Here is a 12,494-nt window from a genome sequence, read left to right on the forward strand (position 1 = left end):
TCTTTTCTCTTATATTCCATGTAAATACAGACGAATAAGATGAACACTACGGCTCTATGTCTGAGACAATCTTTTATATATACGATATGTTAACAGCGTTCTGATGGGGACACATGGGAGCATCTTGTCAACGCACTCTATTTCTATGCAATTCTATTGTTATTCTGTGAACAGATTCTCTTTGAAAAAATCTGGTATTTAACTGAAAGTCTAGATTTTTTTTTTATTCTATACACCTCGATTTTACGACGTTTTACTGTATGTAATTCTACATTAAGTATTTACTTTAAAAAATGTGTAAATGTGACATATGATTAGTTACTAGCCTTTAAATTTCATAAATGACACACAGACTTTTATTTATTTATTTATTTATTTAGAGACATTGTAGTTCATTTTAAAGCATTCGATTTTTTTTTCTGGAAGTAAATAATTATTTTTCGTTATTCGGTATGAAGTTTTATATTAATTAATCAGCCATGACCTCTAATGCGAAATTCATAGTATCACCTGGAACGGAAGCAACCATGCAACATACTATTCTGGTAGTAGCATTTTATGGTATACATAAGGAAAAGTTCACAGCTTCATAAGATGAAAATACGTCTGTTTGCTTTTTAAGATAAAAATGCACAAGAAATGGTGGAAGAAAATTTTGACAATTTGCTACTATTGATACAAATAGAGAGATAAGAAAGCGAAGTGTTGATGTAGAGAGAAACAATACCATAACGAATTGACTGTCTAAACAGTTGTTTATATGGTTGATGATGAAGAAATTGCCCTGAATCTCAAATGTAGTAGAAATGAGTCTAGTCAGAGAAGTTAAATTTCAATTGCATGGCCATCTTGAGGGTCTTGAGGCTCTGAAAGGCCATAGCAAACACACAGTTACACTGAAATAGATTCAAGATGTATTGCATTTTTGTGTTCAACGTAAAAACTAAAATCTGATTGATGTGTATAGTTTATTTCATTGAAATTGATATTTCTATTAAACTTGCCAGTGCTTTTGTCCCTTTATCACGTCTCTCGATTATTTTATATACAGATCCCGTTTCTGTCGGAAAATCAATTGTTTATACTATATAAATACAGTAGACTGTTGCTAATTCGGCCCTTAAAAATCTTTAATCTGAATTATCCGGTATACATCATTAAAATATTTTTGTCTTATTCATGATTATTATTATTTTTTAAAAGTATAGAGTAAACGTGTAATATTAACTTTAATAAAGAATTAAGCTTGCAATTACTGATATTCCTGTGCATAATTTCTCAATAGCAAAATACATCATTAAAAATAACCAGTAAGGAAGGACGAAAGGGCATGTCGTTCATTTCACTTAGTACTTTGCATTTAGTAATCTAGCACTCTCACTAATCCGGCACGCCTCTGTGCAACGAATGGCCGGATTAGCAAGAAATACTAAACAGTACTAAAAGGTCTCTTAAAACAGGAATCTGCTGATTGAAAATCGAACCAGGATCCTCATATTGGAAGTCCGAAGTTATTATGTGCTTCTCTCCATACAGTTATTAGTATTGATGACTTTTTCACAAGACATTGAAATTCTTGTGTAAGAAGGAATGGGCATGCTTCTTGCACATGGCTGAACTTGCTGTGGCTTTAAGCTATAATACATATAATATTCTTTCCTGCATTAAATAATAATGTAGAAATGTGCGATTATAATTTGTAATCTCATTACGCGATCCTGAAGTTGTAATTATTGAAATTTATGTAAATCCGGCTCTTCCCCTGTCCATGTCTTTGTATGCCACTCATTACCATTGAGTTATTTTGTACATTTTAATTACTTAACCGCAATACATAGACAATGTTTTCATAATACATTATAAGGAATATTGAGATATATAATGTATACTATTCATATACCCTTACATTTCTTATTTTTGTCAGTCCATTCTTCTCTTTCATAGAGTTCCACTCCTTTCACTAACTGTAGAGTTGTTGTTTGTTGGAAGAGGCATTGACAAACAAAAATCTAAATAAATTAAAGTTATTAAACAATCGACACTTTAATTCCATTCCTCATAAATTTCGTGAAATATGATGCTTAAATACATCTGTTTTAATGGGAAAATTAAATAATGTCGATTATCAAGCTGCCTTTTGTAAAACGAATCTATTGTAATTGTAGTAGAAAGGTTTGTGTATTAGAAGCATTGATGCTGTTAAATTTCGGAGGTTAAAGGTCGAGATGGAGATAGAAGGACTCGTGTCATATTCGGTCCTATTGAAGATTTTACTTGTTATTAGCACTTATCAACACTATCAAAATTAAATTCTATGTCATTTTATAATAATCAATAATTTAAAAATGTTTTTAAAAATAAAATCTTATAACAGATGGCGGTACACAAATTTTAACTCTTTTGCCTGGAAAGTTACTCAACTCTCAGGTTTTACTTTATATAATTATAGAGTGATGTTGAAGTGTTTATTTTAGGAATATATAAATGAAACCATTGAATAAATTAACAAAAATAAAAATTTTAAGGCTGTATAATAATTTTTGCATCAGAGCCCTTGACACCCTTATTCAGTTATTGATTATATTCACAATATTTCGGCAATTTCGCCCTTGAATAATGTTTATGAGATGATATTTATCTATAAACAATATTCTTTAAATGCCTTCTTATAAAAATGAATTGTAATTGCAGTAAATATTATGCATTAAATCGAGGTTTTACTTCTTAAATATATCGTTTTCCTATACGCGACATTCTCCACCAATATTTAACACACAAATGATACGGTAATCGACATATCACGTGCTAGAAAATTTACAAAAAATACCATGAAATTGATGCGATAAATATAAAACAAAAGAAAATATAAATGAAAGACAATTATAATAAAGAAATTATAAAAAATATATATACCGTTAGTAAGATACGATGGAGAGTAAACTTTTACCACACTTCGTGAATTGTATAGGATAAGTTATCTTGCACTGTGACCTGAAAATAGAGTAAAAACGATCATCCTTTCCTTTCAGTTTCCGATCATCTACATCACAATGAGCTGAAAAGCTCATTGTGATGTAGATGATTGGAAACTGAGAGGTAGGAATTGACCTATTCGTTACTCCTTTTTACCAGCAGATTCGCGGGTCAATCGCAGTATTTTTCAACTCTCCATCACAACCAGAATTCCGCCTCAACCCCAATTAAAGTATCAAAGACGTAACACATCCAAGTTCAAAGCTCCTTACCATGTAACGACACACTCCCCATTATAGGTTTCATCTACCTTCACTAATTCATTAAATTAATGGTCAAGCTTTTGAATTACCATTGTTTCTGAAACATTTCATAAAACCTTATGCATATTCAATGTATTTTTATAATCTCCTAAAAAGTTTGAAAGAATAACATACTTTATACAAGATATTTTAAATTAAACACCATCTTATTAACCCCTTTCATTATCTTTCTGTCTGGGAGTGTTACTTACATTATTATATATTAAAATTGTATCAAAATATTCGAGTTTCATAAGCGAATATATATATATATATATATATAGCAAATCAAAATCAATTTATACCTGATTTTTCGTCTTTTTTCCTAAAATTTTACACCTAAAAACTTTCGTTTAGGAGCCAAAAGTTCGTTTATTTATCTTAAATATTCTCCATTAAAAAACATTGATCTAATTAACATTTTAAACGTTAATAACTGTGAATAACAATCGATACTAAATTAAACTTTAAACCTCATATGTTATATAAACTTCTAGATAAGGTTTCCACGTACAATCTTTCGAAAATGGCCATTGGCATGAGAAATTAGCCACGTATTTTAAGTCCATACACTTATAATAAAGCGTAGGTGAAGAGCTATAAGGTAAGAAATGATGCTTTTTTATCTTTTCTTAAATACAGTATTATAAATTTATTAACACGTAAGTAGTATAAATTATATTTTAAATCGAAATAATAATTATTTATATTATATTTTAAGATAAACATTTAAACGACTGTTTAAAAGTTAACAGATATCAAGTAGATATCTCTCTTCGTTTCTGGCATCGTCATTAAACAACATTCGGAAATACCAAGAGTATTTTAGTAGGTTTCTTATAAAATCTTTTTCATTTATTATATATGTATTTTGGAGGTTTAAAGAGATTTAATTTTAAAATATTTACAATTTCTTTATATAAAATTATAAATATAAGTTATAATTATAATTGTGCAAAGTCGTTTCCTGTATAGACTAGACTAATTGAGTACGCAACTATAAACTTTTCTATACGAAAGACCTATGCTCATATATAATTCATACACCTATGTTGTAGGCCTACATATATTAGGACCTAAAAGGCATTGATATTAAGCAATGGTATTGATACCTCGCGCTTTAGGAGGCCTCAAACAAGGTTTAGGCATAATCAACGTAGGTAAAAGCCCAATGTTGACTTTCTTCTTATAATTTAATATAAAAACAAATTAATTAAATTCAAAATGGAATATAATATTCAATTTTCGAGCAAGTAAATAACAAAAATTTCCTTATTTATTTATTTTAAAAATTCTATTCGCCAGTTTAAAAAGGTTAAAAAGTTCATTATTTTCAGAAAGTTATATATTATGTTAATTCGAAAAAATTAATATATATATATATATAGGAAATTTATATAACAGGTATAACAAGCATTTGAGACAAAATTAGTGGATTTACATAATATATTAAATATACACAATTCTGTACGATATCTGCAATGAGAGACTTAACATAGAGAAGATAGAGATAAACTAATATAGATAGAGACAGACAGACAGCCCCTACAGGCTTTGCAGATATTCCCAGCAAGTGGGAACATCTACAAAGCCAGACAGAGTATAAGAACCCCAAGAATGATAAAGTGGCTAAATTAAGACTAGAAAAGACTAGAGAATGTCAACTAAAACTCTATCTACAAATATACTTTCCTTATAAATATTGCTATGTAACACAGATCGATTAAGAAATAATGAAAGAAATTTTCTCTGAATTCAGTCAAAAGTTTTCTTCGAGAAACACCTGATATTAAGCAGAATATGGGCTAAGGCTTTCACAAATTTAAATTTTTTAAAATTTATTTATGTTTAATAAAGGTACTCAATGATCACCTATATCTAGCTCTATACAAGTTGAATACGAGTATAAAGTTTTAAGAATGAATGTTTAAATATTATTGATTAAATTTGAATTCTTTACATAGATAATAATATAAATATTTATAAATTTTGAATTATTCATTCATAGGAATCGTTTTAATTATTGTTTGATGCGTACTTATCACAAAAATTTAATCGACATGGTGATATCTAGAAGCAGAAAATGTTCTATCGACAAGAAAATGCTACCGATGAAACTTCATTACCTTTTCTATTCACTTGGTAATTTTTATAATATCAAATTAATATAAAAATTCTTTAAATTAATATTTTTTCTATATTTTTTATTATGAATTTTCTAGCTGCGGCATCAGCTTTGAATTACTTCCCACTAATAGCTAAAAACATCGGAGTTAGTGCTACAGGATTGGGTATTACTTACCTGACGGTCCCATTTCTTGCAGTTTTTATGAATCCAATATTCGGATACGTTACCGATAAATTCAAGAAAATAAAATTCATTATCATCCTCCTGATTGTTTTAATTACGCCTGTTTACTTTTCAATCAATTTTATTCCTGAAATCATAAAAGAAAATCACATCATTTCTGATGTAAAATTGTACTGTGATGACAGCAATACGTCAATTTTCATTAAGTCTCCTCATTTTTTAATGAGAAGTCCGAATAACGAAAGTATTGAGTGCCAAGTAGAGTGTTTGACTTGCTACAACGATGATATTTCATGTCGAAATGTATATTATTTGATCAGCGAGCGATTGCTTAATCGTTCTGAAACCTTAGAAGTGAAGAACATGACCTTCCAGAATAATAATCTTGAATCTTCTTTCTGTTTTCTCGAATTATCTGATAATTGCACAGCTTCGTGCTTCACGGAAGACCATGAATATAATTCATTTCACTACTATCAATTTTGGTTATTTGTCGTTTTAACGTCATTGTCGTTTATTGTAACCAATGCTGTCATAGCCTTATCGGATGCCGCTTGCTTCGAATCACTGGAAGGAAGAGTTAATCAATTTGGAAAACAAAGATATTTATTATCTCTTGGATGGGGAATATCATCTATTGGTACTGGATACATTGTCGAATTAGCAAATGCCAATAACGCAGGGAAAACTAATTTTTCTATAAGTTACTACATAATGTTGCCTTTAATTATCTTCGATATAATAACGCTGGCGTTTACAGATATGCGAAAAGAAAAATCGTCAAACAATATATTAAAAGATGTCAGAAAAATATTTGTGAAGGGCCATCCTTTCTTCCTTGTATTTGCTTCATTTCTTGCAGGTGCATTTTCTGGTGTAAAATGGAATTATGGCTATTGGTATTTGGAAGATTTGGGAGGAAGTAAACTATTAATGGGAATACATAATGCAATGGTTTGCATTTGGGCCGAAGTACCTTTTATGTTTATTTCTGGTTGGATTATAAAAAGAATTGGAACGGACAATAGCGTGTGTTTGGCTTTCATCACCTTGACCATTTGGTTTTTTGCTGCTTCATTTATTAGTAATCCTTGGTTGATTTTGTTACCCGATTTAGTTCAAGGACCCTCTTACGGTCTTTTTTATGCAGCCATGACGTCGTATGGGAAACTTATAGCACCACCTGGAACGGAAGCGACTATGCAAGCTATTCTAGGAGCAACATTTTGTGGTCTAGGTAAGGAAAATTATTCGAATTCTGATTGCTGTAGAGTTTTGATTATCAGTCTTTCGCTTATCTGATCGAACAACACGAGACAATTATTTATTATTCACGGACAATTATTCACACACTTGTGCTGAGCGAACACGTGTACTATTTTGCCCATTTCCAATATTGCCTTCTCGAGCTCAACGTTTTTTATGTATATTTATGCCCAAATAATACTTTCCTTGGATAAAGAAAAGTGTTATATGCATAGTAATCTTAAAAAGTCTTCAAACATGACACTTGTTGGTCACATAATCACAAGCACAGATTAGATATTTAGTATAACAAGATCACAAAAAGCTGCTTTTCAAACATAAATAGGTACTGTACAAGAAATAGCGGATGGAAATTTTGTCAATTTGCTACTATTGATATAAATAGAAAAGCGAGAAAGGGGACGGTGATGATGTAAAAAAAGACGATCCCGAATTGATTTAATAAACTCTGCATAACTAGATTAAGAATAAAGATGATGATTATACGAGGTATTGGAATGAGAGTAAACAATGTGAAAAAAACGATTGACAACAAAATGGGCATAGCAAAGAAATGAATTTCTTTGCTATGCCCATCTTCAGGGATTTAAAGGATTTGAAGCTTCATGCAGTTACACTGTCGAGAAAAGAAAATAGAACAATTATTGATGACATCTTATTATAATTCTGACGAGACGTGGCCTCAATAAGAGAAATATAAATTGTCATGCAATTGTCATTTATTAAATTTTTGCAAACGTTACTTTTGTATTTTGCCTTGATATATACTAAACGATGTATTTACTTAAATTAAAATTTGATGTTCAGTTTATTTCATTCGAATTGACACTTGTACATAATAACTATCACGTTGGTTATACTGTAAAATTATTATTTTTAAGTCACACTTATGTTGGATTTTCATTAAATTTGCAAGACTTTTCGTCTGTTCTCGTTTCTGAAATTTGTCATACATTTGCTCCGGATAATCAAATCTCTACTGTATTTAAATATACAGATATATCTTAACTTTTAAACTCAATAGTAATTACATACGAAATTGTTAACTGAATCATTATAATAAGAAACAGGAAGAAATCGGTGTTCCTTAAAATGTCTGCCGACATTTTATCTTGATACATAATAATCTTATGTTGATTTTATTCTAAAGATTGTTGATAAGTCTCTTTAGAAAAAGGATAGCAGAATCTACGAATTGGAAATCGAATCCGGGTTCTTCCTGTATTTGAAATAAGAAACAAATTTGAGGAATATCAGAGGAATATAGGGCATAAATCTCATTGCACAATGTCACTCCTTATGGTTCGAAGTTAATAATATATAAGATTCTACTTCTTACAAAATAATAATGTAAAAATTCAAGATATTAAGCTGTAATTTCATCACGTGAGCTTTTAGGTAGTGATTTAATTAATATATGTGAACCCTGCTCTTCTGTCCATGCCTAAGTATGCTGTGGTTCCTATTGGGTTATTTAGCAAACTTCAATTACTACGTTGCAATGCGTTACAAATAATTTTACAATGCATTTCGAGGAATGTTATAATATATAAAGTATAATCTAATTTAATTTAGAAACTTGTTTTATTGTTCTATTTTTTTAGGTATAGGTGCAGGATGTCTGTTGGGAGGTATTGGTTTCGACAATTATGGTAATCAGTTGACTTTTCGTTTTGTGGGATGTTTCTCTATAGGATCAGCCATAATATACAAATGCATCACGACATTTATAGCGGGAGAAAGATCTGTAATAAAAGGTATAATTTTTTTATCACGTTTCTGAGCTTAATATGTGGAACATAATAACGATTCAAAATAGGTATCTGCCGTGAGGTAAAGAAATTTCAGAAATTTATTTTACTCAGATTTATTCACGAAAAGCATGCCAAAAAGCTAATTATCTTTCGCAAGTTTTCCTTTGATTATTAAAATGTGAAAAATTATTTCGTAATTAATATGAAGAAAATAAACGACAATAAAGGTTTTAATTGTGATTTATTATATTAAAATAATTCTGAGCTGAGTAAATACATATAATCATAATTTACTTGTTACAATATAGATTAAGATAAGAAAACTAAAGTATTAAATTTATAAGCGGTAAATTTTACATAGAATTAGAGAATTTAAAAGTATTATTTCATAAAATTTGGGTATATAAATAAGATATTTCATTACAATATGAAGCCAGAAGCAATATATAATTTAATATGTATACAGATTTCATCAACATTGATTCTAGTCGATACAATTAGGAACCTCCATTTTGACTTGTTTTTCTTAAGATTTTCTCTAATGAAATTTCAATTACTAAAATTTCATATAGTTAAAGAGAAATTTAAATGCGTTATTTTAAATGTTTATTAAGTAAAATCTTCAATAAGAAAAAAATACGCAGCTAAGCGAATGTAAAATTTCGAATTCTTAGAGAAAAGGATAGCTTGATCTAAATTCATTAATTTGTTTGTTTACTTAATAAGCTTCAAACAGAGTGTACAAAATTGTGCCCACCATACACTCATACATACTTCACATAAACCCCATACACACATTAACACACTAACATCCATACATACAGAAAAAACCCTTCAAATTTCTTACATTTCTATACGTTTCGATGTGTCCTAAGTCCAAAAATGTAAAGATCTTGTGAGGTCACTTTTTCACCGATCGCCATACCTTTCCTGTGTTATATATAACAACCGGAAAAGTAATAATTTATGTGTTAAGACAACAAAACTGGTTTTATTTGCGATCTGCCAAAAAAAAGTTTTTTCCGGGAAAATTTTGTATTTGAAATTGGCCCCTATTTAGGTATTACACGAAGAAAACCCTGAAAACACCACGTGGTCACTTCTATCTTTTTATAAGAAATAACTGGCTTTGTATTGCTTAGAGTCAGGAGATCCCGATTAACTATATACAAATTTTATTATTTCGATTTTATTCTGTTGCCTGATTCGTTAATAAATTAGAAAAAAATATATTTAAAAAATTCTTCTGATATGTGATTTTTAATATAAACGATTTGCTGTATAATAACATTTTTATGTTTTGTATTTTTAAAGATAAGAAGAGAGAAAACGAGGAAAAAGTTGAACAGGAGAAATGTTATCCATGTGGCTGAATAAGGAATTCGTTTCCGTTTACTTGACTTATTTAAATATGAAAATATGTATTCGAAAATTATACCGAAGTTTATTTTTAAAATTTATATTATCTGTAAAAATGTATTATAATTTATTAAATATTGTTTACAGTTTAACTTCTTTAAGTCGAACTGTGTTAAATCGAAGCTGTCTATATGTCCAAGGCACAGTAAAATAGAAGAAATCGTTGACACTTTTAACTCAAACCCATCTTTATGTTTACCTTTTACCTTTTGATAAGTTCGAGACCTTTCTTTTCTCTTATATTCCATGTAAATACAGACGAATAAGATGAACACTACGGCTCTATGTCTGAGACAATCTTTTATATATACGATATGTTAACAGCGTTCTGATGGGGACACATGGGAGCATCTTGTCAACGCACTCTATTTCTATGCAATTCTATTGTTATTCTGTGAACAGATTCTCTTTGAAAAAATCTGGTATTTAACTGAAAGTCTAGATTTTTTTTTATTCTATACACCTCGATTTTACGACGTTTTACTGTATGTAATTCTACATTAAGTATTTACTTTAAAAAATGTGTAAATGTGACATATGATTAGTTACTAGCCTTTAAATTTCATAAATGACACACAGACTTTTATTTATTTATTTATTTATTTAGAGACATTGTAGTTCATTTTAAAGCATTCGATTTTTTTTTCTGGAAGTAAATAATTATTTTTCGTTATTCGGTATGAAGTTTTATATTAATTAATCAGCCATGACCTCTAATGCGAAATTCATAGTATCACCTGGAACGGAAGCAACCATGCAACATACTATTCTGGTAGTAGCATTTTATGGTATACATAAGGAAAAGTTCACAGCTTCATAAGATGAAAATACGTCTGTTTGCTTTTTAAGATAAAAATGCACAAGAAATGGTGGAAGAAAATTTTGACAATTTGCTACTATTGATACAAATAGAGAGATAAGAAAGCGAAGTGTTGATGTAGAGAGAAACAATACCATAACGAATTGACTGTCTAAACAGTTGTTTATATGGTTGATGATGAAGAAATTGCCCTGAATCTCAAATGTAGTAGAAATGAGTCTAGTCAGAGAAGTTAAATTTCAATTGCATGGCCATCTTGAGGGTCTTGAGGCTCTGAAAGGCCATAGCAAACACACAGTTACACTAAAATAGATTCAAGATGTATTGCATTTTTGTGTTCAACGTAAAAACTAAAATTTGATTGATGTGTATAGTTTATTTCATTGAAATTGATATTTCTATTAAACTTGCCAGTGCTTTTGTCCCTTTATCACGTCTCTCGATTATTTTATATACAGATCCCGTTTCTGTCGGAAAATCAATTGTTTATACTATATAAATACAGTAGACTGTTGCTAATTCGGCCCTTAAAAATCTTTAATCTGAATTATCCGGTATACATCATTAAAATATTTTTGTCTTATTCATGATTATTATTATTTTTTAAAAGTATAGAGTAAACGTGTAATATTAACTTTAATAAAGAATTAAGCTTGCAATTACTGATATTCCTGTGCATAATTTCTCAATAGCAAAATACATCATTAAAAATAACCAGTAAGGAAGGACGAAAGGGCATGTCGTTCATTTCACTTAGTACTTTGCATTTAGTAATCTAGCACTCTCACTAATCCGGCACGCCTCTGTGCAACGAATGGCCGGATTAGCAAGAAATACTAAACAGTACTAAAAGGTCTCTTAAAACAGGAATCTGCTGATTGAAAATCGAACCAGGATCCTCATATTGGAAGTCCGAAGTTATTATGTGCTTCTCTCCATACAGTTATTAGTATTGATGACTTTTTCACAAGACATTGAAATTCTTGTGTAAGAAGGAATGGGCATGCTTCTTGCACATGGCTGAACTTGCTGTGGCTTTAAGCTATAATACATATAATATTCTTTCCTGCATTAAATAATAATGTAGAAATGTGCGATTATAATTTGTAATCTCATTACGCGATCCTGAAGTTGTAATTATTGAAATTTATGTAAATCCGGCTCTTCCCCTGTCCATGTCTTTGTATGCCACTCATTACCATTGAGTTATTTTGTACATTTTAATTACTTAACCGCAATACATAGACAATGTTTTCATAATACATTATAAGGAATATTGAGATATATAATGTATACTATTCATATACCCTTACATTTCTTATTTTTGTCAGTCCATTCTTCTCTTTCATAGAGTTCCACTCCTTTCACTAACTGTAGAGTTGTTGTTTGTTGGAAGAGGCATTGACAAACAAAAATCTAAATAAATTAAAGTTATTAAACAATCGACACTTTAATTCCATTCCTCATAAATTTCGTGAAATATGATGCTTAAATACATCTGTTTTAATGGGAAAATTAAATAATGTCGATTATCAAGCTGCCTTTTGTAAAACGAATCTATTGTAATTGTAGTAGAAAGGTTTGTGTATTAGAAGCATTGATGCTGTTAAATTTCGGAGGTTAAAGGTCGAGATGGAGATAGAAGGACT

The 12,494-nt window shown here is 29.8% G+C and overlaps 1 protein-coding gene across 1 annotated transcript; it reads left to right on the forward strand.

Annotated features, from left to right (window-relative positions):
- The first annotated feature begins 3,783 nt into the window (after positions 1–3,783).
- Positions 3,784–10,049, forward strand: LOC111636961 (major facilitator superfamily domain-containing protein 6-like). Its single transcript, XM_023382343.1, has 6 exons — positions 3,784–3,879; positions 3,997–4,103; positions 5,284–5,417; positions 5,498–6,823; positions 8,457–8,609; positions 9,921–10,049. The coding sequence occupies exons 3-6, from the start codon at positions 5,306–5,308 to the stop codon at positions 9,977–9,979; spliced, it is 1,650 nt and encodes a 549-aa protein (XP_023238111.1). The 5' UTR covers positions 3,784–3,879; positions 3,997–4,103; positions 5,284–5,305; the 3' UTR covers positions 9,980–10,049.
- The last annotated feature ends 2,445 nt before the right edge of the window (positions 10,050–12,494 follow it).

The sequence above is a fragment of the Centruroides sculpturatus genome, unplaced genomic scaffold (genome assembly GCF_000671375.1).
Source record: "Centruroides sculpturatus isolate CEXI.00-Female unplaced genomic scaffold, Cexi_2.0 scaffold1032, whole genome shotgun sequence".
Lineage (NCBI taxonomy): Eukaryota > Metazoa > Arthropoda > Arachnida > Scorpiones > Buthidae > Centruroides > Centruroides sculpturatus.

What these genes read in the sequence shown, in the direction of transcription:
- LOC111636961 (XM_023382343.1), top strand. Translation starts at nt 5,306, where the DNA reads ATGCGTACTTATCACAAAAATTTAATCGACATGGTGATATCTAGAAGC. An exon ending in AGCAACATTTTGTGGTCTAG is followed by an intron (nt 6,824 to 8,456) that starts GTAAGGAAAATT and finishes CTATTTTTTTAG; the next exon opens with GTATAGGTGCAGGATGTCTG. An exon ending in AGAAAGATCTGTAATAAAAG is followed by an intron (nt 8,610 to 9,920) that starts GTATAATTTTTT and finishes GTATTTTTAAAG; the next exon opens with ATAAGAAGAGAGAAAACGAG.